Source organism: Phocoena phocoena, chromosome 15, assembly GCF_963924675.1.
Source record: "Phocoena phocoena chromosome 15, mPhoPho1.1, whole genome shotgun sequence".
NCBI lineage: Eukaryota > Metazoa > Chordata > Mammalia > Artiodactyla > Phocoenidae > Phocoena > Phocoena phocoena.
The window spans coordinates 61,146,511-61,172,979 of record NC_089233.1 but is presented as its reverse complement, the minus strand read 5'-3'; the positions used below and the strand labels follow the sequence as shown (position 1 = coordinate 61,172,979).

Sequence of the window (26,469 nt, the reverse complement as noted above, 5' to 3'; positions counted from 1 at the left end):
GCGATGCTTTTTCGATATATAAACTGACGGGTGGATGAAACTGGCTAAATGAATGAATGAATGGAAATGTGAACGTAAACGCTGATTTTTTTTTTCTTGCGTCTCCGGGTTCCCCAGCTCTACCGCAAGGGGGCGCTCTCGCCCAGTTCTTGACGCCAGTCCTCAAGGCGCGCACTCCCCTTGCGTCTCGGGCTCGCGCGCGCTGCCGCGGCACCGGAAGTGACGGAGCTTGCAAGTTCTCCCGGTTTCTTCAGGGGAAACTGAGGCCGACTCGTTCGGAAGAGACAGCGCGAGCCTTCAGCCAGGTAGGCCGGCCCAGGTCCACGGCGCGGAACTTGGCCGCGAAGAGCGCTCGCGTCCGAAAACGACCTGGCCCATGAAGGGGGTATGTGGCCCCCCACGGTTCGCGGGGCTCGCAGGTGAGAGCGCCGCCTCCCCTGTGCGTGGCAGGCGCTGCGCCCAATGGGAGCCCTCGCCGTCCTGCTTGCGTGCTACCTGGGCTCGCTGATTGGCTACGCCGGGGCGGGCCGCCGGGGGCGAGACCCCTCCTCCCAGAAAGGTCTAGGGGGCGCCCCTGAGGGAGAGTAGTTACCTAGCAACGGGGCGGTGGCCGGGCGGGTACCCGGCCTAACGCGCGGAGGAAGCTGCGAGGCCGCAGCCCACCGACCCCGGGCTCCGGAGAGGTGCAGCCCCCGGCCCCCAAGCCCTCCCGGGGGCGCCAGGAAGCCGCCTGTCCCCAGGAAAACGTGGTCTCAGCTGTGGGGGGTCTCGAGCTGGCCTCGACCCCTCTTTCTGACACGAGAAGAGGCCCGGCGCCTCACCCTCGCCCGGTCTTTGTGTAGGGCGCCGGCGGCCATTGTGTCCGTGCGGGGAATGGAGGACCCGGCAATCCCGCATCGCCAAGTCCAGGGCCTTTGGGGAATTCAGAGAAAACCAGCGGCGTTTCTGGGGGGTCCCCGGCTTTCAGCCTCCCAGAAAGGCCCGGGGATGGCCTTTCCAAAGTCAGAGCGCAGATCCGAGGCAGTTTTTCCCTCTCTCCGCCCCTCATCGAAACCTTGAGCCCCATTGAGAAGTCCCTTCAGGGTTTCTTCGGAAACCTCACCTTGGGCTGGTACTTAAATAGAAAAAAACAAAAACTAAACCTCACACCAGCCATCTCCGAGAGAGTTCTCCTGGCTCCCAGTAGGAGGCGGAGAGCCAAGGGGCGTGCAAGAGCGAGGGGGCTGGGCTCCCGGGTGGCAGGAGGCCGCGGCTGCTGAGCGGCCGCCCTCGATCTGGGCGATGGAGGAGGAAGCAAGCGAGGGGGCCGGTTCTTGAGCTTCGTAATTCCTGTGTCGCCTTCTGAGCTCTCAGTCCGCCGGGTCGCATGATCCCTCCAGCCGGAGCTGCTTTTTTTGCCAGCCGCCGCGAGGCCGGTTGAGTTACCGGCATCCCGGCTGCCACCTCCTAGCCCGACCTATGATACAAAAGATTTTCCGGGGGCTGCACCTGCCTGCCGTTGCCCGAGACATTTGAATGTAGGTGGTGCGGGGGTGGGGTTGGGGGGCAGACTACCCACTGGGGTGACTTTCTGAGGAAGACATTTTGGGGAAAATGGGATGGTTGAGGTAAAAAAAAAAAAGCCGGTGTGATGATTCAGAGCCCACTGGTGCTTTCAATTTGACTTCATTGAAGTCCCTTGGAAGGTAGACCCAGACCTTCATAAGAGCCGCAAAGAACCCAGGGCTGGTACCTGGAGAGGGAATGGGATGTTGTAGGGTAAATGGCATGCATATTAATTTTTTTTCCTGAAGCTCTTTCTCTCCCTTCAGAACCTTATCTTGGCTTTGGATCTCAGAAGAGAACCACTAAGCAGAGACCAGACTCAGTGAGTGAGCAGGTGTTTTGGACAATGGACTGGTGGAGCCCATCACTATTATAAAAATGTCTCAGAGCAATCGGGAGCTGGTGGTTGACTTTCTCTCCTACAAGCTTTCCCAGAAAGGATACAGCTGGAGTCAGTTTAGCGATGTGGACGAGAACAGAACTGAGGCCCCAGAAGGGACTGAATCAGACATGGAAACCCCCAGTGCCATCAATGGCAACCCGTCCTGGCACCTGGCAGACAGCCCTGCGGTGAATGGAGCCACTGGCCACAGCAGCAGCTTGGATGCCCGGGAGGTGATCCCCATGGCAGCGGTGAAGCAAGCGCTGAGGGAGGCAGGCGATGAGTTTGAACTGAGGTACCGGCGGGCATTCAGCGACCTGACATCCCAGCTCCACATCACCCCAGGGACGGCATATCAGAGCTTTGAGCAGGTAGTGAACGAACTCTTCCGGGATGGGGTGAACTGGGGTCGCATTGTGGCCTTTTTCTCCTTCGGTGGGGCACTGTGCGTGGAAAGCGTAGACAAGGAGATGCAGGTATTGGTGAGTCGGATTGCAGCTTGGATGGCCACTTACCTGAATGACCACCTAGAGCCTTGGATCCAGGAGAACGGCGGCTGGGTAAGGACCACGCCCCTTGTGTGTCCCTTTTCCTTGGCCTCTGGTCAGATTCCCAACAGCCTTTCCCCTATGTCTCTCTCTTATGCTGGGTGATTATTGGAGACGTTGTTTGTTAAGGAGACCTGACTGGCCTCATTGCACCACAAGAGGTTAACTGTTCTGAAATACAGGTGACCTAGTTCTGCAAGGACCAGACATCTTCATTCTGGCCATCCTCATGACCCTACTCTTTCATACTTGTGTTCCAGTTTCTCTGCAGAGGAAAACATAGCCTGTGTGTTCATTTGGCCCCAAACCTTTGAGAGTGGGAAGTGAGTCCAGTGTTCCCCTCACCCTGACATAATGGCTCCGTGCTAAGGGGTAATGAGTGTAATGCTTGCAGAAGATAGTATCAGTGACCCACAAGCCCCTTCAATCTTACTCCCCTGGGATGTCAATCCTGTCCCGGGCTTCCCTCCCCCAAATCAAGTTCCCTTTATTTCAGAGTTTGCATGACCAGACTTTGCATCCCACTGGCTTGGATGGCTGAGGATTGTCTGATTTTAGGGTGTAAGCTGTGCCAGTGGGTCAGTTATGTCTGTGCTGCGCCCCTATGTTCATTGGCTCTAAAGTGTGCAACTTTCTGTGTGGTTGGCCAGTTTGCGGAGCTCTTGCTGTGTCACTCATTAAGCCCAGGGACTTTGCACCTCACTGCCTGGGGTTGGTTGGGGAGCCCTGTTACGCCTGTTGCTTTCCGGCGGGGCCCTGGGGCCTCTTCACTGAGCACTGTTTGCTGGCAAAGCAAGAACCTGGTCTGTGGGGCTCCTTGGAACATTGAGATTCAGTGACAGACTTCAGAAACAAACTGACACAGGTGTGAGTTCCAGCCCTGTCACGTAACTAGCCGTGTGACCTTGGACCGGACAGTTTACCTTGAGCCTCAGCTTCTTCCACTAAAAAAATGTGGCAAGCCCTCCTTGCCTTGCAGTCTTTGGAGCTAATGTGAGCACAGTGATGGACACCAGCAAGTTTGCTGTAGTAGTCGTCGTCGGTCCCAGGTACACTTTCTGGGCCCAGCAGTTGTGCCTCGTTCCTTTGCTAGGGAGGGGAATTCCCTTGTCCATCACCAAGTCAGGGTGAGCTGGTGGTGAGAGATTCTTTACTGGTGGTCATTGTAGGCAGTTTTTGCTTTTCTGCAGTGAACTCAGTTCTATCTCCTTGCTTATCTCCCTGCCTCGGGGAGGGGCAGGGCTTATGAGAGGTATTTTGTCCCCTCAGAAAACCCAGAAAATCAAGCAGCCTGTGGAAAATAAGTCATTGATTGAAGGAGCCGAGGTGGACAGGGCCATGCATCGTGGAGTCAGGAATGTTAAGAATGCAGTTATCCAGAGGCTGGGCCTAGGGTGTGGTAGGCACTTCAGTTTACCACAGAGCAAGGGACCTCCTGGAACCCCACCCCCTGTCTTATTTCCCATTTCTTTGCAACTTCATCAACTCTTCCCACTCCCAGTTCTTGTAAAAGGCAAAGGGGTCAAGTCAGTAGAGGTCAGAAGACTGGGGTGGGGTTGTGGAAGGTAAAGATAGAGGGCTTTCTTTAGCTAAGGCTGACCAGACTTGAAAGCTTTTCTGTAAATGAACTCCCTGGAGAGATAAATGATTAAATAGTTCCTATTGGTTTGTGGGATGACCTCTCTTATTCCCCCCTGCTTTGATTCTCTTTGGGGGCAAATATTTGTTTAACTTATTACAGGAGGGACAGGATTCCAGCATTTCTGACACACCCTCTGAGGCATCTCCAAGTAGAGACTTGGGCCATTTGCCCACTTTGCCTGACCGTTGTCTTTGGCCGGTGGTCCTAATACAGGTGGGTTGTTGGCAGCTATTAACAAAAGGCAATATGGGAAAGGTTCCTGGCCTGCCAGACAGCCTCTGAGAGGGCTGCCTGGACCAGAGAATTGCTAGTCACCAGGTATTGCACGTAGAAAGAGGTTTTAGACACAGCAGCACTGGGCAAGTTCGTTAGATCACCACTGGATTGAAATTCCATCTTCTGTCTCTTTGCTCAAGAAAGAGGTTTTAGACACAGCAGCACTGGGCAAGTTCGTTAGATCACCACTGGATTGAAATTCCATCTTCTGTCTCTTTGCTCAAGAATTATCAGAGCCCATTGGACAGCATACCGTATGTTACTTCCTCTTGGTGAACAGAGGGGATGTGTGCAGAAGAGCCAGTTATGTCAGAACCATTTCTGGGCACGCATTCTCCCTGAGGCCAGGAGGTAAAGAACACGTGACATGGGATCCTTTGGGTAGAAGGCACCCACCCACTTCCCTCTCAGGGACCATCCTGTTTGACTTACCGACTGGCTACTGCAATGGCATCTCATAACCTTCCTGGAGGCTGTGGCTGGGGGATCCATGAGTGTAAGAGTTACGGGCCATTCCACCCTGGGATGTGCTCTAAATTTAGCATCCCTACAGGAAAGGAAAAGGAAATGAGCCTTTAGAGAGTACATTTTATGCATGAGGCATTATGTTAGGTATTTTACTTATGCAACCAAAATTCACTGAGCATCTACTATGAGGAAGGCATGTGCTAGGTGCTGGCCATAAGCAAAACATGGTACTTTCTTTCATGGAAATGACGTGCTATTTCATATACTCCACACAATAACCTTATAAGGTAGGTGGGTTTATTCCCAGTTTATATATGAAGCTCCTGGTAGCTAAGTGACTGGCCCCAGGTATTCCTCGGCCAGTTAAGTGACTGAGTGAGAATTTACACCTAGGTGGGCCTGACTCCAAAGCCTAAACTCTTTCCCTCCATTTCAGGTTGTCCTAGGAGTAATAATGTGAGCCAAAGGTGCTGTTGGGCCAAGCAAAACATGCCTGTGGAGGTGCTCACTCGAGTCTGACGCTGGCCTTGTTCAGGAGTTGCAGGAAGAACAGCACCTTTGTTGGCAGTAGCAGGCTGCCAAAGGCATGTGTGTAGCCTCCGCACATTCTGGCACTGGTAAAACTCAAGTGGGTATCAGGGTTTTGCCCAGTGAGAGTGGGCTTAATTTTTTTTTTTTTTTTTTTTTTTTTTGCGGTATGCGGGCCTCTCACTGTTGTGGCCTCTCCCGTTGCGGAGCACAGGCTGCGGACGCGCAGGCCCAGTGGCCATGGCTCACGGGCCCAGCCGCTCCGCGACATGCAGGATCCTCCCAGACCGGGGCACGAACCCGTGTCCCCTGCATCGGCAGGTAGACCTTCAACCACTGCGCCACCAGGGAAGTCCTGAGAGTGGGCTTATTAATTTTTCATTGTTGAAACTTCCTCAAGCCCTACCAGTAGGTAAGAATTGTGTGCATAAAGGGAGAAGATGGCCTGCTCCAGGTATGTCTACTTAATTGTGGGTGATGCTCCAAGGACTGGAATTCCACACATATAACCACACCACCGCCTACCTGGAGTCACCTGCCAAGATGCTGAACCTGTTTATCTCTCTTGTCCATCCATCTCTCCCACCTGTAAAATGAAATAAAGATAGACACCTGCCATAGCTTGACTCTAGTAAAGGATCTAGAACAAAGGCTCTCCTTGGGCCTTAATTGTAGGATGGAGGCACCTCTTTTAATGAATGGGCTATCTGCCTACGAAAACTGAACTTTGCCCCCAGAGTTTCTTGAGAAACAAAGCCAGCCACTGAGATGTTCACTAGAATGATAGGGACAGAGTGTTTCTGGGGCTTTCCAATGGGAATGTGGACAGTTATGTGGTGGGAACCCAAGTGGGCCAGGCCATTTTGTTATCACTGTCCCTGGGAAACCCCTTAGCTTGATGGAAACACCATTGTTGAAAGCAATGAACAGTTGTTGGGGCGGGGGTGGCGGAGAAACCATAATTTGGCCTTTCCCAGGCTGCGTAGCTCTGTAGTCTTCTAGTTTCTGTAGGTTTCTTCTTGCCTGTTCTGTCTTCTTTGGCACTAATGTATGCTTCGCTGAAGCACCTCAGCGACTTTTGCAGATCTCAGCAGCTGTTCGCAATTCTGTGGTTTTCTTGGGGAAACCCCATTAGAAACCCCAAACGTGGAAATTTTTAGTAATCTCTCATTCAGGTCCCAAAGTGAGGTAGAAGTGTCTCAGGGGCTCCCCCTCAAAACACCCGGTTCTTCTGGATGTACATTTGAAGTTGCCCTTAAAATGCCATCACCATCACAGGGTTTTCCAGGCTTCCTGAGACTGATTGCCCCAGTAGCCCCACAGAGCCCTTCAGCTTCTGGTAGAAAATACCCAAGTATTTTTTCAGGGGGCCCCAACAGAACCTAGAGGGTTTTCTTGGCTTTTGTGTGGGTAGTCATCAGATTTGTTTGGGCTACAGGAAGCAGCAGTTGTTACTTGTCCCTTCCCCAGCAGGTATCTGTCCTGAGGCCAGTGACTTGAGCGTCCTCCCTGGTTTTTCCAGTGCCCTCAGCCTTCCATTACAGGGCTTTTATTTTAGTAGCGATGGTTTTGTCTGGGATTAGCATAGATAGGTTTAGGGGTAATTCCCAGTGAGCTGCTCTTCTACAGAAACATAATCTCCTACTACCTAATGAGCAGGGCTCTGTCGCCACCCCCAACCTTCAACCTAATTCCATGGAGTTCCTCCCCAAGGACTCCCTCTCTTTTCTTTGAAGGAGCCACTCTGCTCCTGGATCCGCTTCTCTTCTGTCTCTCCAGCCGACAGTCTGTCTTCCCCGTTCCCAGTTGGCAGATCTGAGTCAGACAATCCCACTGGGTCTTTTTGTTTAGCCTGGGGAAGAGAAGACCCAGGAGACCACGGTCACTGGTTTCAAATATCTGCAGGAAGAGGGTCTAAGACTTTTTTATTGGTATAGTACCCAGCAGAACTTGGATAGGTAAATCACAGTGGTAGAGTTTAAATTAGTATAAAGAAGACATCTAGCACTACCATACCTCTACCAGGTTTAGGAACTTCCTGAGGGTGGAGTCCACATCTTGTCCATACTTGTTTAATCAGCACTGAGCAGAGGTCTTAGGAGTAGCAGGTACCTAATGAAAGGGAAGCTGCCTAAATTTCTGAAGAAACAGACACTTATCAAACCAGAATAATAGTAATAGGAATTGCCCTTTATCTAATCATTCATTCTTTTTTTTTGGCTGCATTGGGTCTTCATTGCTGTGCGTGGGCTTTATCTAGTTGTGGAGAGCAGGGGCTATTCTTCATTGGGTGTGCGGGCTTCTCATTGTGGTGGCTCCTCTTGTTGCGGGGCACAGGCTTTAGGTGTGCGGGCTTCAGTAGTTGTGGCTTGCGGGCTCTAGAGCACAGGCTCAATAGTTGTGGCACACGGGCTTACTTGCTCCGTGGCATGTGGGATCTTCCTGGACCAGGGCTCGAACCCATGTCCCCTGTATTGGCAGGCGGATTCTCAACCACTCTGCCACCAGGGAAGTCCCTAAACATTCATTCATTGATTCAGATAATATTAATTGAGCTCCTGCTGTGTGTCAGGCTGTCCTAGGCACTAGCAGTACAGCATTAAATAAAATTAAGTTTGCATTGTGGAGCTTACATTCTAGTGGGGAGAAACAGACAACGTGTAATTACATACATACATAACATATATCAGGTGATACTAAGTGCTATGAAGAAAATAAAGCACATTGAGGCATAGGGCATGCCTAGCAAAAGGAGGTAAGGCTGCAATTTTAAAAGAGTGCATAGAGAACGCATCACCAAAAGGTAATATTTGAGCCAAGGCCTGAAGAAGGTAAGGCGGTGGTCGATGTGGGTACCTGTAGAAAGAGTGTTATAAGCAGAGGGATGGAATCAGGAGGGAGTGTGCTTGCCATGCTCAAGGATGAGCAAGAAGGCCAGTGTAGCTGGAGAAGAAACAGAGAGTGGTAGGAGGTGAGAGGGGAGAGTGGTTGGCATTGAGGGGGGAGAGGTAGCCAGGGGCCCAATCACATGGCCCTTTGCAGGTGATGGTGAGGACTTGGCTTTGGTAGAATGAGAGAGGCCAGGAGAAGATTAGGAGCAGAGGTGAAATGATCTGAATTCTGCAAGGGTGGCAGCCAGGAGCCCAGTGAAGAGGCTGGTGAAAGCTGTCAAGTGAGAAAGAAGAGTGGCTTGGATCAGGAGGTAGAGGTGGAAATGGTGAAAAGGGACCAAGACTAGGCTTGCACATGGCATATTGATGGGTCTGGCCACCTTGAAAGCCACATTTTTTAACCACTTGGAGATCATAGAATCAGGGCTACATAAGCTAGATGTTCTTCTGGGATAGTCTCTTCAAATGTGGTGTGCTGAATGGTCCTCCTCCACTCTAGCGCTAATTCTGTGTGGATAACTGCACCATGTCTGGGTTGAGGTCCCACATCACCCATGTCTAGCTCTGTGACCTTGGGCAAGCTCCTTGAACTCTCTGAACCTTGGGGCAAATATTACCTGCCTCACACGGCCATGGCGAAGACCTAACGAGATCTGCCTGAGATGCATAGAGCCCGGCACAGGTTGGTATCATAATTCTGATCATCTTTGCCACAGAGCTCGTGTTGGAGACCCATTCACAGAATCTACAGCGTCTTTTCTCCCTTCTTTGGACTCCGTAGTGACCTTTGGGCATATCCTTAGGGCAGGCAGGCCGTAGCAGTGTTCCTATCCTGCCAGGAGCTCCGCAGTGTTCCTTTGCATGTTGGTCAAGCACTGGTCTTAGTCAGGATCCCAGTTCTAGTCTCAAATCTGCCTTGACTCACTGTCTCACTTTGGCCAAGTCATTTTACCCCAGGCCCCAGTTTCCCCATCTGTAAGATGGAGAGTTGAAGTTGAGTCTGGGAATCCTGCTTCTCACTGGCCCTAGGCCTTGTGGATTCCATCATTATGGCATATTTCACGATAGTTATGCTTTAGGATGGCTCTTTCCTATCAACAGCTGCAGCACTTTAATTGCTAAAAATTAACTAATCCCAGTGTTAATGTAGGGTGGTTTATCCCTGACCCCACAATATTTCTGCTTCACATTTATGTAGCACTTTACAGCTTAGAAAGCACTTTCATATCCACCTTGCCTTTAAAATTTTTTTTTAATTTTTTATTATTATTTTTAATGGAGTGAGTTCTGCTCATTATTTCCCTGAGGGACTGTGGTTCCCAGATACTTTGTATTTTTTTGGCTGTGCAGCATGCAGGATCTTAGTTCCCTGATGAGGGATCAAACCTGTGCCCCTGCAAGTGGGAGTCCTAACCACCGACTGCCAGGGAATTTCCCCCACCTTGCTTTTCTGATGCTTATAACCAACCACCCAGGGAGGTGAGCAGAGAGAAATCAGGCTGAGAAAGATGAAGTGACTTACCCAAGGTTACATCAGGAGGAAGATGCAGGGTTTGGGCTTTCACACCTGGACTAGACCACTTATGTCATGTGTGACCTTGGGCAAGTCTTTTAACTTGTAAATGGCTATAATAATAGCGCTTTGCACTGAAGATTCAGTGAGTTAATTCATGTCGAAAGGCTCTCAGAATAGTGACTGTCAGTATCAGCAGCAACCAGCAGCCGCAAACAAGGGCTCCTTCAGTCACATCATCTGGCTTCCCGTTTATTACATATTGATTTTTGTAAATAGTGTTTTTGCAGAAAGAAACTGCCTTTGGGACCTTCTGCTACTTGGTTTCATCCCTGATGAGACTCTCAGGCCAAGCCGGAGCCTTAAGGCTAGCTACAGGGCTTTTTGGGCAGACTCCAGAGCTCCCCTCGGAACTAGAGGTTTTTCTCTCACTCTTCAGGAAATGCCATTGCAGTGACTTCCATGGACTGCTTCCTGTCCCAGCCCTGCAGTCGGATTCCTGCTGGCTAGAGTGTGGAAATTGGAAAGTAATATCCCTAAAGGCTCCCCCCTCACACAAACTCCTTTTTTTGGCCATGTCTCTCCCTTTCCTCTTGTCAGTTACTTTCTTCGCTTCCTCCCCCTTCACCCTTCACCTAGCTTCTCTCTCCAGCCTGTGATCATCCCTTTAAGGTTTAGAAAATGTATTTCCACTGAGTTCTGTCAGAGTTTTACACCCGCCCCACACTGGGGGTTGGTCAGAACTCCTGGGTTCTCTCCTGGCTCCACACTAAGTAGCAGTTTTAGTCTTGGACTCCCCCTAGAGGGACATTAAACCTGTCGCTTGCAGGGCCTTGTGTCATCCATTAACCCTGGGTTCCCCCGGGGTCCCCACCCCACACCCCGCACAGGCCTGGGACTCCTAAGAGAGGTCTTAGAGGTTGGCACGTAGAAATCCTGCCTCTTGGAAACCGATGACAGAGGGAAGTGGAGCCTGCCACTCCCTCCCGAGGTCACCTTTCAGGAGGAAGCTAGAAGGTTGAAAACCTTGTTGGACAATCATCTGAGGAATGGGAGCTAGCCTGGGAGGGGATTGGAACGCACTCAACTATGCCTCAGATCCTTTGTTCCGCTCTTGAAAGGGAAACATTCCCCTCCCTCCTCCCTGGCCACACACGTGCCTTTGTTCCCCTGAGTCAGGCGGGGCCAGGAACACTGTGTCCTTCCAAGCAGCCTGACTTGCCTCCCCAGAGACTGGCCTCCTGGTCATCAGGACTGAGATTTTTGCTCAGGAGCCCCCAGCCTCATGTCCTTTCCATAGAAGAGTCTTTCTCCCAGAGGCTGAGAACTTGCCTACAAACAGCTGCCCAGGGATTTCCCTAGAATTCTTCCATGGGATACCCGTGTCCCAGGATTACACAGTCCCTCCCTCTTATTCCACTTGGTGATTAATACTATTGTTAACGTTACTATTAATAGCACCTAACATTTATCAAGTGCTTATTCTATGCCAGGCGTTGTTCACAATGCTTTACATGTATTAATTTACTCCATTCGCAGAGCAACACTCTGAAGTTGCTACCATTATTATCCCTATTTTACAAATGGGGAAACTGAGGTTCAGAGATGTTAATCAACTTATGAAGGGTAGCGTGCTTAGTAAGCGGCAAAGCCTGTGAGGGTAGCTTCCAAGCTCCCACTTTGAAACACTACACCTTGCCCCCTCCCCTGACTGTACCAGTGTCTAAATGATTGTTGGCGTTTATTCAGTGCTCACTATGTGACAGGGCTTTCACCAATTTTATCTCTGTGTTACTGTCCAACAATCTCAGCATTATAGGACAGTGAGATTTGGGGGGACCCAGTTAGTGGGAAGCAGAGTCAGGATTTGAAACCAAGTCTGTCTTAGTCCAAGCCTGTGTTCTTCATCTCTAAGCCATCTTAAAAAACCCTACAAGGTAGGTGGTATCATCTTCATTTTATAGTTGAGAAGACTGAGACTCAGAGAAAAGCGACATGCTCAGGGCCACACGGGCTGGTGCCAGGACGACCCAGGCTTCAAACCTGAGGTGCTTGTCTTCACAACACTTCATTGCCTTAGTGGTCTGTAGCCTGATGATAATTGCTTTTATATGCATGATAACACTTTATAACTCACCAGACTTCTTTGTATACATGATTTCACAGTGAGGTGGGTATGTTCAGTCCCATTTCAGGGAGGAAACTAAGGCAAGGGGCCTTAGTCCCACAGTAAATGGCTTAGAATTCTAGCTTTTAACTCAGTGTTATCAATGTTGCCTGCCTTCCCTAAAGCGGGATTCATTGCTTGGAGCTGTCTTCAGAGTTTTGTTTCATTTGTTAAATCAGCAAATACTGGTGAATACTTTATTTGCGCTAAGGGCTGGGGATACTGTGGGTACTGCAATGAGGGGGACCGGGTCCCATCCCTCAATGGTCTGTTTCCATGCCCCACACCTTGGGCCTTGCTGGTGTCTTTCTGCCATCTGAGTCAGGCTGTGTGCATCACCCATCCGTCCCCTCAGCTCCCAGACACTCCAGGCAAGGGTCATGGTAGTATGTATTGATCACTTTCTACATACCCATAGATAAAACTCTGCACTCAGATTTGAAACTTAGCTTAATTTCTTTTTTTTTTTTTGCGGTACATGGGCCTCTCACTGTGAAACTTAGCTTAATTTCTTGCTGGTGGTGTAGCACTAGACAAATCAGCTTTAAATTCTCATCCATAAATCTGAGAGAATAGTACCAGCCTACCAGAGTAAGCGAGGCTCAAATGAGAAAGTGAAATGCAAAGGTGTTTTTTTTAGTAATAATGACAGGTGCTATGTGTTGAGTGCTTGCTCTGTGCCAGGTGCTATGTTTATGCCCCTGACATAATCATCGTGTTTGGTCCTCACAACTGCTTTGGTGTGGAGATGGAGAATCCAGAGCTTCAAGAGGCTTTATAACATGTCCACAGTACCACACCTTGTAAGAGGCAGAGCTGGGTCTTGCACCCAGCTGTATCTCATGCCAAAGCCTACCCTCAAGTCACGGCATCGTTGCTTCTTTGCAGGCCTGGATTGGCTTACTTTACCCTGAGTACCTGGCACAGGACCTGGGGTTGGGCAAGGGCTCAGCCAGGATCTGTTCAATGAACATGAAGGGTTGTTATTATTAAATGCAGGTTAGGCTACAAAAATGTCTCTGTCCTTAAGGAAGCAAACTCATTTAAAGCAGTAGGAATAGACTCACAACCCTTGGTGAATGGCTCCAGGCAAACTGCCAAATCTGTATTGTAGACTCCAGAAATGGAAGAGGACAGACCCCCTGGCTGCATCCCACAGGTGCCCTGGACCCCTGCCAAACCAGCCCACTTCCACCATCAGCTAGCTACTCAATTGGTGGCTTGGTCCAGGGACCTCCACCCTCAGCCTGCATCACCCCATGCACCTTCTCCCTCACCAACTGCATTACCAGCCCAAACCCTAGTGTCAGGAAGGAGAAAGGTCACTAGAGGCTTGAATAATAGCTTTCTCAGCAGTGTGCCTTTGTGCAGTTCACACCGAGTCCTCAGTTTTCTCATCTGTAAAATGAAGGTAGTAATCATCCCTTAATGAAGATAATCTCTTTGTCATAGGCTTGCCAGGGTCACTCTTCCCCTAGATCTGATCAGGGCTGTCTTAGCATTTAGGTCTCAACTCAAATATCACCTCTCCTAAAGAGTAAAGAGGCCACCTTTGTTTACCTCCTTACTGCCTGACTCCTCTTGTAAAAGCTAAGCTCCCGGAGTGTAGGGGGTTTGTTTCAAGTTTCCTTCATCCCCAGCATCTAGCAGAGTGCTTGGCACATGGGATCCACTCAGCGAATACTTGCTGAATGAGTGAGTGATTCTGTAGCCTACCTAGCACAGTGCCTGAGTACAGTATGCTCAGTCGGTGTCAGGCATCATTACTACCTACTAGGAAGATTTGGACCGTGAAGGCTTTCAGTAGGTGAAACGAATGTGGCGAGGGCAGCCTTGATAGTGTGAAAGATCCACACAGCTGGAGGGTGGAATGTATATGATGAAGCATTTGGGAGACAGTGAAGAGGCAGTCTGGCGGAAGAGGGTCTGGGCTGTCAGTAAAGCTGGTCAGGGAGAAGGGAATTGTGACTGATGGTGGAGGCCCCTGGGCAGAGGGATGGAGATAGTTGCTGGTAGAGGTGGGCCCAATGGGGAGAGGCCCAACACCAGAGCCATGCAGCCAGGTCTCTAGTTATCGCTGGCAGAGAGAATCCCTTGCCAGCCAGGGCTCAGCAGGGAGAAAAAAGACAGATGCACCTGCGACCTGTGGATCAGGTAGGCTGCCATGGTTGTTATTTTGGGGCTCCAGGCCAGGTGCAGATTCAAAGGCTTGATTGAAGCCTTTTGGCAACTCTGGTCTCAGCAGGGGAAACATCATCTGTCTCCTGCCACCTGTGGCAACAATGCCAGGAAGGTACCCTGGGCAGGTCCAAAGGAACCCAGCTTTCTTGCTGCCCTCAAGGAGTAAGAAATACCCCCCAGGCGAGGCCACTCCTTCCCTGCCCCACAGCTCCCTTTCCGAAGGGCTAAGGTGGCAATAAGGTACCTCCTGTCCGAGAGGCCCCCATAGTTCCGGCCCATGGAAGGCAGGGGTGGGGCATTGGGAGCCGTTGACAGCTGGGCCCAGCTAGGGGGAGGGGTCAGTTTGGGAGCAGGTGCAGATTTCAGGGAGGGCGGGGCCTGAAGGGAAGTAGGGATCTGGGTAAACTGCAAAATTTCCCTCCCCATCCCCCATCCCCAGACACAGCTGGCTTCTCCAGGAACCTGATGACCTAGTTACAATGCTTAGAAATTGTTAGCTTAGCTTGCAGTTCAGGGCTGTGCCAGTCTCTCCTCTCTGAGTCTTCTTGGGTCCAAAAGGTACCCTGGCATTCCCCTGTGGGGCTTCCATGTGCAGGACACACACCACATCACATGTACGGGCTTCTTGTCCAAGAGAGGAAAGAAGCAGTCATGCTTTTTCCCTTCTTCCCTGGTGTGCCCCACCCCTCCCCAACCCAGGGAAAAGACTCCCCTGCCCCTATCCCCTCCTTCCTTCTGTCTCTCTTGTGGGGGGTTGGTGGTGGCAAATGAAGGTCACAGACTCCTCCCCTGGAGGTTCAGCAGAGAGAGAGAGAGACTCCTGTTGCCCTAGGGGTAGCTTGAGCTTACTTAACCTTTCCCTCTCTGTCTGATGTTCAGACCTGATAAAAGTGGGGGAGGAAGAATCTGTTGGGGGCTCTGGAGGTCCCAGCCCTCCCAGGAAGCAGCTGCTCTTGGTATTCTTGATGTTTCCATCTCCAGTGCCTCCCTGGGAGAAATTCCATCACTGTTCAGAGCCAGATACAAAATTTGACAAACCACTGCTGAATCCTACTTGCTCTATGGTTATCCTTGGACAAATTGCTTAATCTGTCGCAGCCTTAGTTTCCTCATCTGTTAAAAGATGAAAATAATGCAGTACTTTTCTTGAAAGACTCTTTTGATCATAAAAATAAGTGGTAAGATACATGGAACATTTATCATGGAGTCTGGCATATGTAATTACTCAGTATGACAGCTACTATTACAGCTGTTATTAGCAGATTGCCTTCACAGGTGATCAAGAAGCTGTGATCACTATCGGAGCTACACTCCAAGAGCAGACTTTTAGGCTGACAGAGTATATGTATATCCTTTGAACCAAGAACTTGGAGATTTTAAGACTCGTGAAGCTGGGGGTTGTAGCTCATAACCTTGTCCCCCACCTCCTCCACAAGGGCCCCAAATCATGCTGTACACAGTGGGGGTTTGGCCATTGTTGCTGGCTGGACATTTGGTGATGGGGCATATTTTCTTTGGCACTTTGCCAAGTGCCTCCAGGAAGGCAGGGATCTCCTCCTCTGCTTTATTCACTGCTGTATCCCTAGATCCTGCCACAGAACCTGGAACATAGAAGACATTCAATCATTATTTGTTGACTGAGTGGAAGACTTAATGAGTTGAATATTTAAAGAGCGTAGGAGCATGCCTAGCATATAGTAGGTGCTTGACATGCGTCTGAATGATTAAACAAGGTGCCGTGGGGACTCTGGAGTTTTCCAGGATGGCCCCACTCCTTGTTTGCTGTGTGGCTGTAAGTCTGTTGCCTCATCTGCTGAAGAAAGATAACACCCGCCTTGCCTCCCTCATGGGCTATCTGAGAGGCCCAAGGAGATGATAGATGAAAAAGCACTTTGAGAACTATAAATGTTTGGTCTTGTTGCTGCTCCTTGACTGAGGTCAGAACCCTGTGTCTCTCATTCTTTCATTTCATTCTTTCACTCATTAATTCATTCAACCAACAAGCACTTTTTGAGTGGAAGCAATATCGTAGCTCTCTCACTTATCTAGCTTCATGAATTTGGACAGGTTACTTTACTTCTTTAAGCCTGAACATCTATAAAATGGAAATAATCATTTCATAGGATTGTTGAGAGAAAGACTAATTAAGCAAGGTGCGCTGAGCTTACTGAAGGTAGAAACTGCATCTCATTCACTGCCATCAGCTACTCTTGTGCCTGGCACTTGGTGGCTGAGTGTGTAGTGTCCAAGTTAGTGAACATTCATAATGATGAACGGTGTATGTAAAGTGCCCCAGCACAGAGCCTGGTATGGAGTAAAAGCTGGTTCCTTTACCAAATGCTGGGTCTTTCCTTTTCCTCTCACTGTGAGGTTTGGTCATTCATTAATTCATCCATTGGTTGCCCTCTGCAGTCTAATTACTTGGCAAGGACAGATCTATGAGTAAGGGTCAAATGGGAAGTAGAGATGACTGTTAACTCCTCACCCCCAGATGTTCTCACCCACCTCTAGGCTCCACAGACTGCTGAGTGGGAGCTCTGACTGGCCAGAATCAGTGCTGCTTAAATATAAAACTAGGAGGCACAGTGGGCCTCACCCCACACTCACCTCTGATTCAAAACAAGAACAACCACCCCTTGTTCTACCCACTCTCCTTCTGCTACTCGGTAAGAAAAATTTCCCTTTGCTCACAGCACCCACATTCATATGGAACCCTGGGGGTTACCATATCAAGGAAGTCTCCAGGGAGTCACTCAGAAATGGCCCTTTGGGCAGGGTCCCCTGGGACTGGGTCCAGCAGCAGGTGCAGGCAAGAGGCCCCAGGCTGGTGGCTAAGTGATGAAACTGAGAGGTGTGTAGAGCCAGACAAGAAGTCAGCCCAGAGGAAACTGCCTGCCTGTCCATGCAGGTGTCCAGGCACCTGGGAGCAGTTTCTGGGTCTGATTTAGTGGTGGAAGGTAGGGTTCCAAATTAGACCACGCTTCAGTGAGGGGAACCCATAGGACTCCAGAGCAAAGCCTGCAGTTGGCACCCAGGTCAGTTTCCTTTCATCCCTTCTCAGACCCCTTCAGGGTAAAAGAGGTGCTTCCTCTAGGCTCCACAGCACCTACTACTGGAAGATCTCCAGGAACAATGGAATAACAACCATAGCTCCCTTTACGGGGCCTCTGCTGTGTTTGGGGCACTGTGCTGTGAGCTTCTGAAGAGAATGGGATCATTTCATTATTGGAAGTATGGCCTCTGGAGTGGGACAGAGCTGAGTTTGAATCTGGCTCCATCACATACCAGCCGTTTGATCTTGGGCTCATTCCTCCCCCTTTCTGAGCCTCAGTTCCCCTATCTCAAAAATGGAGATGGTAATACCTGCCTGGTAGGGTTTTTGTAAGGATGAAATGAGACCATACATGTCGAGCTTGGCACAGATGTTATAGTAATTTTAATAATAGCTAACATTTATAGAGCACTTACCCTTAAGTATTTCATGTGTGTTAATTCATTGAATTCTCAAAACAGTACGATTGAGGTAGGCATTCTTACTATAATTCTCATTTTACAGAGGAGAAAAGTGAAGCATAGGGAAGTTAAGGAATTTGTACAAAGATGCTAGGTTGGTAAGTGGTGTAAAGTTGTGATTTGAACCTTAGTCTGGCTCTAAAGCCCACAGTGCTCTACTTGTGGATAAAGAGGGCCTAGTAAATGTTGCTGCTGTTACTCTTATACCCAGCATCGTAGCTGTCTGTGGTTTTTGGTCTATCTGCTGACTTCTGAGCTCAGTGAAGGCAAGAAACCCATCTTAATCACCTTGTATCCCCAGAGACCAACATAGTACTCATAGTACTCATTAATATTTGCCTAATGGCTGAGAATATTCCCTCTCTTCATTAATCAGTCAGTAGCTCTTTATCGACCATTTCCTGTAGGCTAGATTTGAGCTAAATCCTGGGAGGAATGCAAAGTACAACTCTGCCTCTGTAAACGGAAGATTGGGTGTGGGGGGGGGGGTGGGGAGAGCATTCCAGAGCACTGTGTCATGGCAGAAACTTCCACACAGGAGGCAGAAACAATACAGGTGGCTTGGGGATGTTTTCCAAGCTGGGATTCCCACCCCTCCCTGATGGGGCCACTCCCTCCATCTCCTGCAGAACAAGGTGACACAGATTCCTTGCTTCTGCCCGGGGTAGAAACTGCTCCTTCTCTTTGCTCTCTCTTTATTGAGGAGGATGCATCTTTCTTGCTTTGGCAGCCAGTTTGTGGGAGCCTAGAATAATGACAGGAGGAAAAGTCAGCTATTTGGAGCTAAGGAGGGACCTTAAAAAATCACTTCTGCCCCAACACTGCAGACAGAGTCATCTTTTGAAAACCAGTTCGGATCTTGGCACATTCTTGCTTACAACCCTCCACCCAATTGGAATAAAACCCAGTCCTTACCTAGGCCTCTAAGGCCTGCATGATCTGGTACTGGCTGCCTCTCCATCCTTCAGCACTCCCCCTTCCCTCTCTGCACTCATGGCTCAGGGGCTCCTGCTGTTTCTGGTTCCTGGCTCACTTGTCCCTGCCTGAGGGTCTGTGTAGTTGCTGTTCCCTCCTCTGCCTGGAGTGCCCTGCCCCTGGTGTTTGCCTTGCTGGTTCTTTCAGTTGACTCAGCTCACAGGTCACCTCCTCTGAGAGGTTCTCTTTGACCTTTGGTCTAAAGTAGCCAAGGTACTTCTAAATCACTCTCTAGTCTTTTACTTTCTTGTATTTTTGTCACAGCACCAACCTCTATCTGAAATTTTCTTTTTGTTTGTTTATTTGGTTTTTGTCACTCTTCTACTAGAATATAAGCCCCATGATTATAAGGACTTTAGGTGGCTCATCATTTTATCTCTAATACCTAAAACTGTTCCTTATAGGTAGTAAACATTCAGTGAATGATTTTGGAATGAATGATTGAACAAATGAATAAACCTAAGAAGTTGTTTTTATTTTACACATGAGAAAACTGAGTCAGCCCAGAGAAGCTAGTAAGAATTGTGAGTGTTCTTTCAACTTACCTTTTGAATGCTAAGTGCCATGTACTATACTTAGTGATTCACATGCATTATTTTTGTCACTTATCTTTGTTATAATGAATTGTTTCGGACATCATTTTTGTACACCATTGTAACATTTAAAAGAGAACTGGACCAACTCATTTTATTGGAGCCTCACTTTGTTTTACAAAGAGTTGGAGGCAACTTAGGAAAATTCATATGATCAAAAGGATAAAATAGCAGGGGGAGTCAAGGGAAAGGAAAATATGGATAAGAAGATGATAAGATGGGGCTTCCCTGGTGGCGCAGTGGTTGAGAGTCCGCCTGCCGATGCTAGGGGACACGGGTTTGTGCCCAGGTCCAGGAAGATCCCACATGGGGCCCGTGAGCCATGGCCGCTGAGCCTGTGCGTCCAGAGCCTGTGCTCCGCAATGGGAGAGGCCACAGCAGTGAGAGGCCCGCGTACCACACACACAAAAAAGAAGATTTGATAAGATGGATAAGCTTAATTCACAGAAGCAGATAGCATGGAAGTCGCATTGAACTGAGCAGAGTTTTTCTATCATTCTTTATGATTGATAAGTAAATTATGCCCAGATTCGTGAAAATGATGGAGTTTTAAAAAGCCAGTTACACACATGACCTTGGGATTGTCCCAGGCTGCATGTGATAGTCCAGGATTTGTTGGCTCCCTCACTGCCTCATGCCTGGGCTCCTGGGCTGAGACAGCATGATGATCTTTCTCCTCCTTCACCAGAGGGGCCAGTGCAGCAGGGAGGAGTCCCCCAACCCTTTTGGGACCCAGCCAGCTTTGTTTCAAAGAGAGCCTTTTGGGAGCTTCCCTGCTGGCACAGTGGTTAAGAATCCACCTGCCAATGCAGGGGACACAGGTTCGAACCCTGGTCCAGAAAGATCCCACATGCTGCAGAACAACTAAGCTGGTGCGCCACAACTACTGAGCCCGCACGCCTAGAGCCTGTGCCCCACAACAGGAGAAGCCACCGCAATGAGAAGCCTGCGCACCGCAACGAAGAGTAGCCCCCGCTCACTGCTACTAGAGAAAGCCCATGCACCAACAAAGACCCAATGCAGCCAAAAATAAATAAATAAACTAATTAAAATAAAAAAGAGAGCCTTTTTTCCAGATTTATTAATTGAGATATCTCCATTTGAAGACCCAGTTCAATCCTTGAAATACTTCCAGTTGAATTAGAAAAGACGTAATGCACATGAAAAGAGATCTTGTGAAAGCCAACAATAAATGCTAAATGCCAAATAAGAGCAGCACTTTACTGGAGAGGTGACTTTTGTGCTGGGACTTACCGCAGAGTCAGGGAAAAGAGGAGCTGGTGCTCCATGTGAGCTAAGTTGTGCAGGCTGGCATGGACTCTCAAGAAGAGACCCATAGGAGTGGCAGTCCATTTTGGAGTGTGTGTGAAAGGGTCACTTATTAGGTGATAAAGCCAGAAAGGTCAGCTGGAGCCAGATTTGTGGGAGCCTCAAGTGCCAGGGAGAGAGTCCAAGGCCCTCCTCGGCATTCCTGGTATCCCAATATATATATCCCATTGCCAGGTACAGATGCCCATCCTGGCCACCTTCTGGTCCACTGACTCCCAGGTAGCAATGCCAGCATCTGGAATGAGAGCCAGGACCTAGAACTGACAGTGAGCAGAGGAGTAAGTGTGGGGTCCTTGTCAGTTTCGCCGGTGGCTATCCCAGGTGCATTCATTCATTTGTTGATTCAGCACATGTTTATTGAGCACCACCACATGCCAGGCCCTGTGCTGAGTGCTGGGGGTGCTGTGATGAACTAGACAGTCAAGGACACTGCTTTCACATATGTGAGCTGGGGAGGCAGCTAGCCTGAGAAACAAATAAGATGATTTCAGATAGAGAGTTAAATAATTTAAAATGAAACTGAGTAATGCAGTGTCTAGGGAACCAACTTTATACGAGGAGATCAAGAAGGCCTCTCTGAGGAGGTGACTTTTGACCTGAGAGTAGATTAAGGAGCAAGCCGGCCTGGGAAGATTTGAAGCAAAGATTTTGCAAACAAAAGCAAGGCAGATTGAACTTGGCTCGTCCAGACTTGGGCCCACGCAGATACTCGGCTCTGACACTGGTGGGCCCACTGTGGGCCTTGCTTTCCCTTTGTGTTATGGGTCTTTCACTCCTCCCTCCCAGGGATCCAAAGGGAGTTACGGCGACTACCACTTACTGAGCACCTTTCCCAAATCAGGCACTCTACATCCATTTTCTCGTTTATTCTCCCACCCAGCCTGTGTGATGAGTGGGCTATCGGCTCCAGTTTCTTTTCCATGAGGAAATTGAGATTGAGAGAGATGAAGTTCCATGCCTAGGGTCCTGCAGCTTGGACACAGTGGATCCTGGATTCAGACCCACATTGGTCTGGCTCCAAAAGCCAGGCTTCTTTCCAGTGCTCCACCCTCAAATAAGCGAAGCATTGTTAGTTCAGGATGTGCAGAAAGCTGCTGAGCAAAAGGAGAGTTAGGGCAGCATCTTGGAATGAGGGTCTTGAAGGACACCTACTGTCCTCACATCTGATAGGACTCTTTGCTAAACTTCAGGAGGATGCTCCCAGAGCCCGGGGTTACTATTGGCCTTTTCCAGAGGCATGTTCGGGCTTAGCCAGCTGAGTATCCCCCAGTTTCCTGCTTTTACCATCTCAGCTGCTGGTCAGGAGGTTTAGGAAGGTGACATCATCTAGCTGAATCAGCTGCTGCTTCTAGACACATTAACGGGAACTGAAAGTCATTGCCCCTTCCTTCCCACTCTGCAAGTCTCTTCAGAACGAGGCTGGGGTACAGACATTCCACCTGTCTGCAGGGTCTTAGCTGGAACAGTGCTCCCCACTTTTAAGGAACTAGAAGGTGCATTTTCCTGGACAAAGGTGTCCTCAAGGCTTCTCAAGCTAAAAGGAGCAGTACCCTTGAGGGGTAGGATTCACAGGAGGGCCTCCATCCCTCTCCTCCACCTTCATTTATCCCTTTGACGAGAATTCCTGACCCTTCTGATATCCTTTGCCCAAGTCCAAGGCTCAGGTCCAGCACTGTAGGATGGGCAAACAAATGTTATTTGTGGACTTTGACCTTAAGGCATGTAGCGTCGGGTCAAGGGGACAAAAAGACAGCTTATATTTTAGAGCAGAGCATCCACCACACTATGATCTATTGGATATCCTCCCTTGACCCAATGACTGAAAAGGAAAAAAATAAAGAAAAAGAAAAGTAATAAGATGGCTCAGGGCCAGGTGACTAGAACAATAGACAGCTTACTTGCTCTGTGACTTTGCCTCTCTCAGCTTCACTGTTTTCATGTGTAAAATGGAAGTCACCAAGGTATGTGGCTCCTTTGATCACTGGAATATTACGCAGCACATCACATGTACAGCATTCAGCAGTGCATGCAACACCCAGGGAGTACTCAGTGAATGGAAGCCCTGTAGATAGGTTCTCAAAAGAAGGCCATTGAGGAAGGGGAACTGGGCTTTGGCATCTGGATAGGCTGTGGATGGATGCTGGCTGGAAGCAGACTATTCAGATGAGAAGAGGACAGACTTTGGATGCTGACAGTCTGCTGTGGAGTCTTGACAGGTGACTTTACCTCTTAGAGCCTCCGTTTTCTTCTCTCTAAAACTTCGGTACTGCTAGAACCTGCTTCACAGGACTGTTGAGGGGGTTAGTGAGGTGCTATCTTGATAATGGAAGCTGCTGAGGGAGTCCCCAGCATGTGCTGTTGTTGTTTCTCATTTGGCAGGAGAACTAGCCTGGTTAATGGCTAGAAGTGGGGGGAATTCCCTGGTGGTCCAGTGGTTAAGAATCTGCCTTCCAATGAAGGGCACGTGGGTTTGATCCCTGGTCGGGGAACTAAAGATCCCACATGCTGCAGGATGGCTAAGCCTGCGCACCACAACTACTGAGCCCGCACGCCACAACGAAAGATCCCGCATGCCATGCCACAACTAAGACCCAGCACAGCCAAAATTTTTAAAGTTTAAAAAAACTAGAAGTGGGATGTGAGAGGGCAGAGCTATTTTTTTTTAAACATCTTTATTGGAGTGTAATTGCTTTACAATGTTGTGTTAGTTTCTGCTGTATAACAAAGTAAATCGGCTATACGTATGCATATATCCACATATCCCCTCCCTCTTGCATCTCCCTCCCACCCTCCCTATCCCACCCCTCTAGGTCGTCACAAAGCACCGAGCTGATCGCCCCCGTGCTATGTGGCTGCTTCCCACTAGCTATCTATTTTATATTTGGTAGTGTATATATGTAATTGCCACTCTCTCACTTCGTCCCAGCTTACCCTTTCCCCTCCCTGTGTCCTCAAGTGCATTCTCTACATCTGCGTTTTTATTCCTGTCCTGCCCCTAGGTTCTTCAGAACCATTTTTCTTTTTTAGATTCCGTATATATGTATGAGCATATGGTATTTGTTTTTCTCTTTCTGACTTACTTCACTCTGTATGACAGACTCTAGGTCCATCCACCTCACTACAAATAACTCAATTTCGTTTCTTTTTATGTCTGAGTAATATTCCATCGTATATATGTGCCACATCTTCTTTATCCATTCATCTGTTGATGGACACTTAGGTTACTTCCATGTCCTGGCTGTTGTAAATACTGCTGCAATGAACATTGTGGTACATGACTCTTTTTGAATTACGGTTTTCTTAGGGTATATGCCCAGTAGTGGGATTGCTGGGTCGTATGGTAGTTCTATTTTCAGTTTTTTAAGGAACCTCCATACTGTTATCCATAGTGGCTGTATCAATTTACATTCCCACCAACAGTGCAAGAGGGTTTCCTTTGTCTTCACACCCTCTCCAGCATTTATTGTTTGTAGATTTTTTGATGATGGCCATTCTGACCAGTGTGAGGTGATAGATACCTCATTGTAGTTTTGATTTGCATTTCTCTGATGATTAGTGATGTTGAGCATCATTTCATGTGTTTGTTGGCAATCTGTATCTTCTTTGGAGAAATGTCTATTTAGGTCTTCTGCCCAATTTTGGATTAGGTTGTTTGTTTTTTGATATTGAGCTGCATGAGCTGCTTGTAAATATTGGAGATTAATCCTTTGTCAGTTACTTTGTTAGCAAATATTTTCTCCCATTCCAAGGGTTGTCTTTTAGTCTTATTTATGGTTTCCTTTGCTGTGCAAAAGCTTTTAAGTTTCACTAAGTCCCATTTGTTTATTTTTGTTTTTATTTCCATTTCTCTAGGAAGTGGGTCAAAAGGATCTTGCTGTGATTTATGTCATAGAGTGTTCTGCCTATGTTTTCCTCTAAGAGTTTGATAGTGTTTGGCCTTACATTTAGGTCTTTAATCCATTTTGAGTTTATTTTTGTTTACGGTGTTAGGGAGTGTTCTAATTTCATTCTTTTACATGTAGCTGTCCAGTTTTCCCAGCACCACTTATTGAAGAGGCTGTCTTTTTTCCACTGTATATTCTTACCTCCTTTTTCAAAGATATGGTGACCATAGGTGCTTGGGTTTATCTCTGGGCTTTCGATTCTGTTCCATTGATCTATATATTTCTGTTTTTGTGCCACTACCATCCTGTCTTGATTCCTGTAGCTTTGTAGTATAGTCTGAAGTCAGGGTGCCTGATTCCTCCAGCTCTGTTTTTCTTTCTCAAGATTGCTTTGGCTGAGGGCAGAACTATTGCTCATTCCCTCTCTCACCTGGACAACTCTACAGCCACCTCCATGCTTCTGCCCTTGCACACCGCCCCCCCTCCCAATCCGTTAGCCATATAGCAACCAGTGATGCTTCTAAAGTAGAGGTCAGATCCTGTCATTCTTCAGTTCAGAACCCTCCAGTGACTCTTCATTCATGAGAATGAAAACCAACATGTATACAGTGCAGGAACGGTCCCCTAGAAATAAGTGCCCTAGGCTCATTCCTAATCAGAAGCAGTCCTGTTCCAGCACCTTTGTCCCTGTGTGTGTGTGCATGTGTACAGGCACAAGTAGATGACACAGTGGTTATGCTATACATCCGGGACATTTCATAATAGGGAAGGATGTTGACCACTGCTTTGGAGTACCAAAGGTCATCTGGGCTGAGAAAGCTAAGGGCACTCAGGCACGTCTTCCTCCCTTCTGAATCTGAGTCATTTCCTGAGAGATGTTGGTCATTCATTCATTTGTTCATTAACAAATAGTTATTGAGTACCTGCCATGTGTTAGACACTGAGCTATAGGTTGGGCATACAGTGTAAACAAACCAGAGTCCCTGTATTCACTATATGAGCAAAGGTGGGAGCAAGAGACCAGTAAGAAGCTGGGCAGGTGATGATGGTTGTTTGTACGAGGGTAGAGATGTGGCCAAAGTGGTGAGCAGTGGTCAGAGCATAGATATAATTTGAAGGTCAGGGCCACTGGATCTGCTAATGATTGGATAAGGGGTATGTGAGAGAAAAAGGAGTCCAGGTTTTTGGCCTGCGCAACAGGAAGGAACTTGCTGCAGTTAATGAGAAGGGGAAGGCGTCATGGCCAGTAGTTTCCTGCAAGGGCTCCTGCATGCAAGTCCTAGTTTGTTCACTCTTTGACTTTTGGGCAAGTGTTTAAGTATACCAAGTCTAGGTCTCTTTGAATGTAAACCTGCTCTCTAGGCCATAGGCAGTCTGGTGCTGTGAAAACTAAATGGAGGTAATTTGTGTGAAGGGCTTTTAGGACAGTGCCTGGCGTGTAGTAGGTCTCTGATCATTACTATTGTGGAAGACAGGGAAGCCCAAGACCAAGCAGGCATCAGCTCCCACCCCACCTCCACCACCCTCTCAAGGAGGCAGCTCAGACACCATCTGTCCAGCAGAGAAAAGCTGTAGGGAGACAGCTTTTGGGGGGCATTAGATAGATGAGCCCTTCCCAAGAAACCTAATCTCATTCTCAGCAGGTGCTAATCCCAGCAGCCTCCCTTGGTATCTGAGCCCAGCCCACCCAGTTCCTTCCCCGCCTCCACGCTGAGTCCCAGACCCTCTTCCCACTTCTCACCATCTCTAAGCTGCCACCAGCACACTTTCTTACCAGATGGAGGGGCTCCTAAAGGAGGAGACTGCCATCCATCTGACTGGGCCCAGTCCCTTACATGTGCAGGTCATCAGGGGCTTCAGGTGCCACCTGTCCAGAGGGCCCTGCCCCCACAGGTGCCAGTTCCTGGGCGTGGTGCTTGATCCAGGCAGATCTAGGCTGGAGCCAGCTGGAGCCAGAGACTCCCACTGTGCCCCAGCTGCTGCCTACCCTCCCACCCACAGGCTGAGAAACAGGCTTAACTCTTTGGACACCAC

General features: G+C 48.7%; 1 protein-coding gene across 3 annotated transcripts in view; it reads left to right on the top strand.

Annotated features, from left to right (window-relative positions):
• Positions 1 to 213: 213 nt before the first annotated feature.
• Positions 214 to 26,469, top strand: part of BCL2L1 (BCL2 like 1) — a 51,458-nt gene continuing 25,202 nt past the window's right edge. The window contains exons 1-2 of one of the 3 annotated variants that reach the window (XM_065891885.1): positions 214 to 419; positions 1,812 to 2,487. In XM_065891885.1, coding sequence (XP_065747957.1) covers positions 1,924 to 2,487 — 564 coding nt within the window. In that variant the 5' untranslated portion in view covers positions 214 to 419; positions 1,812 to 1,923. Of the gene's footprint in view, positions 420 to 1,181; positions 1,518 to 1,811; positions 2,488 to 26,469 lie in introns of those variants that run through there. The other 2 variants (XM_065891886.1, XM_065891887.1) reach the window with 2 other exon arrangements.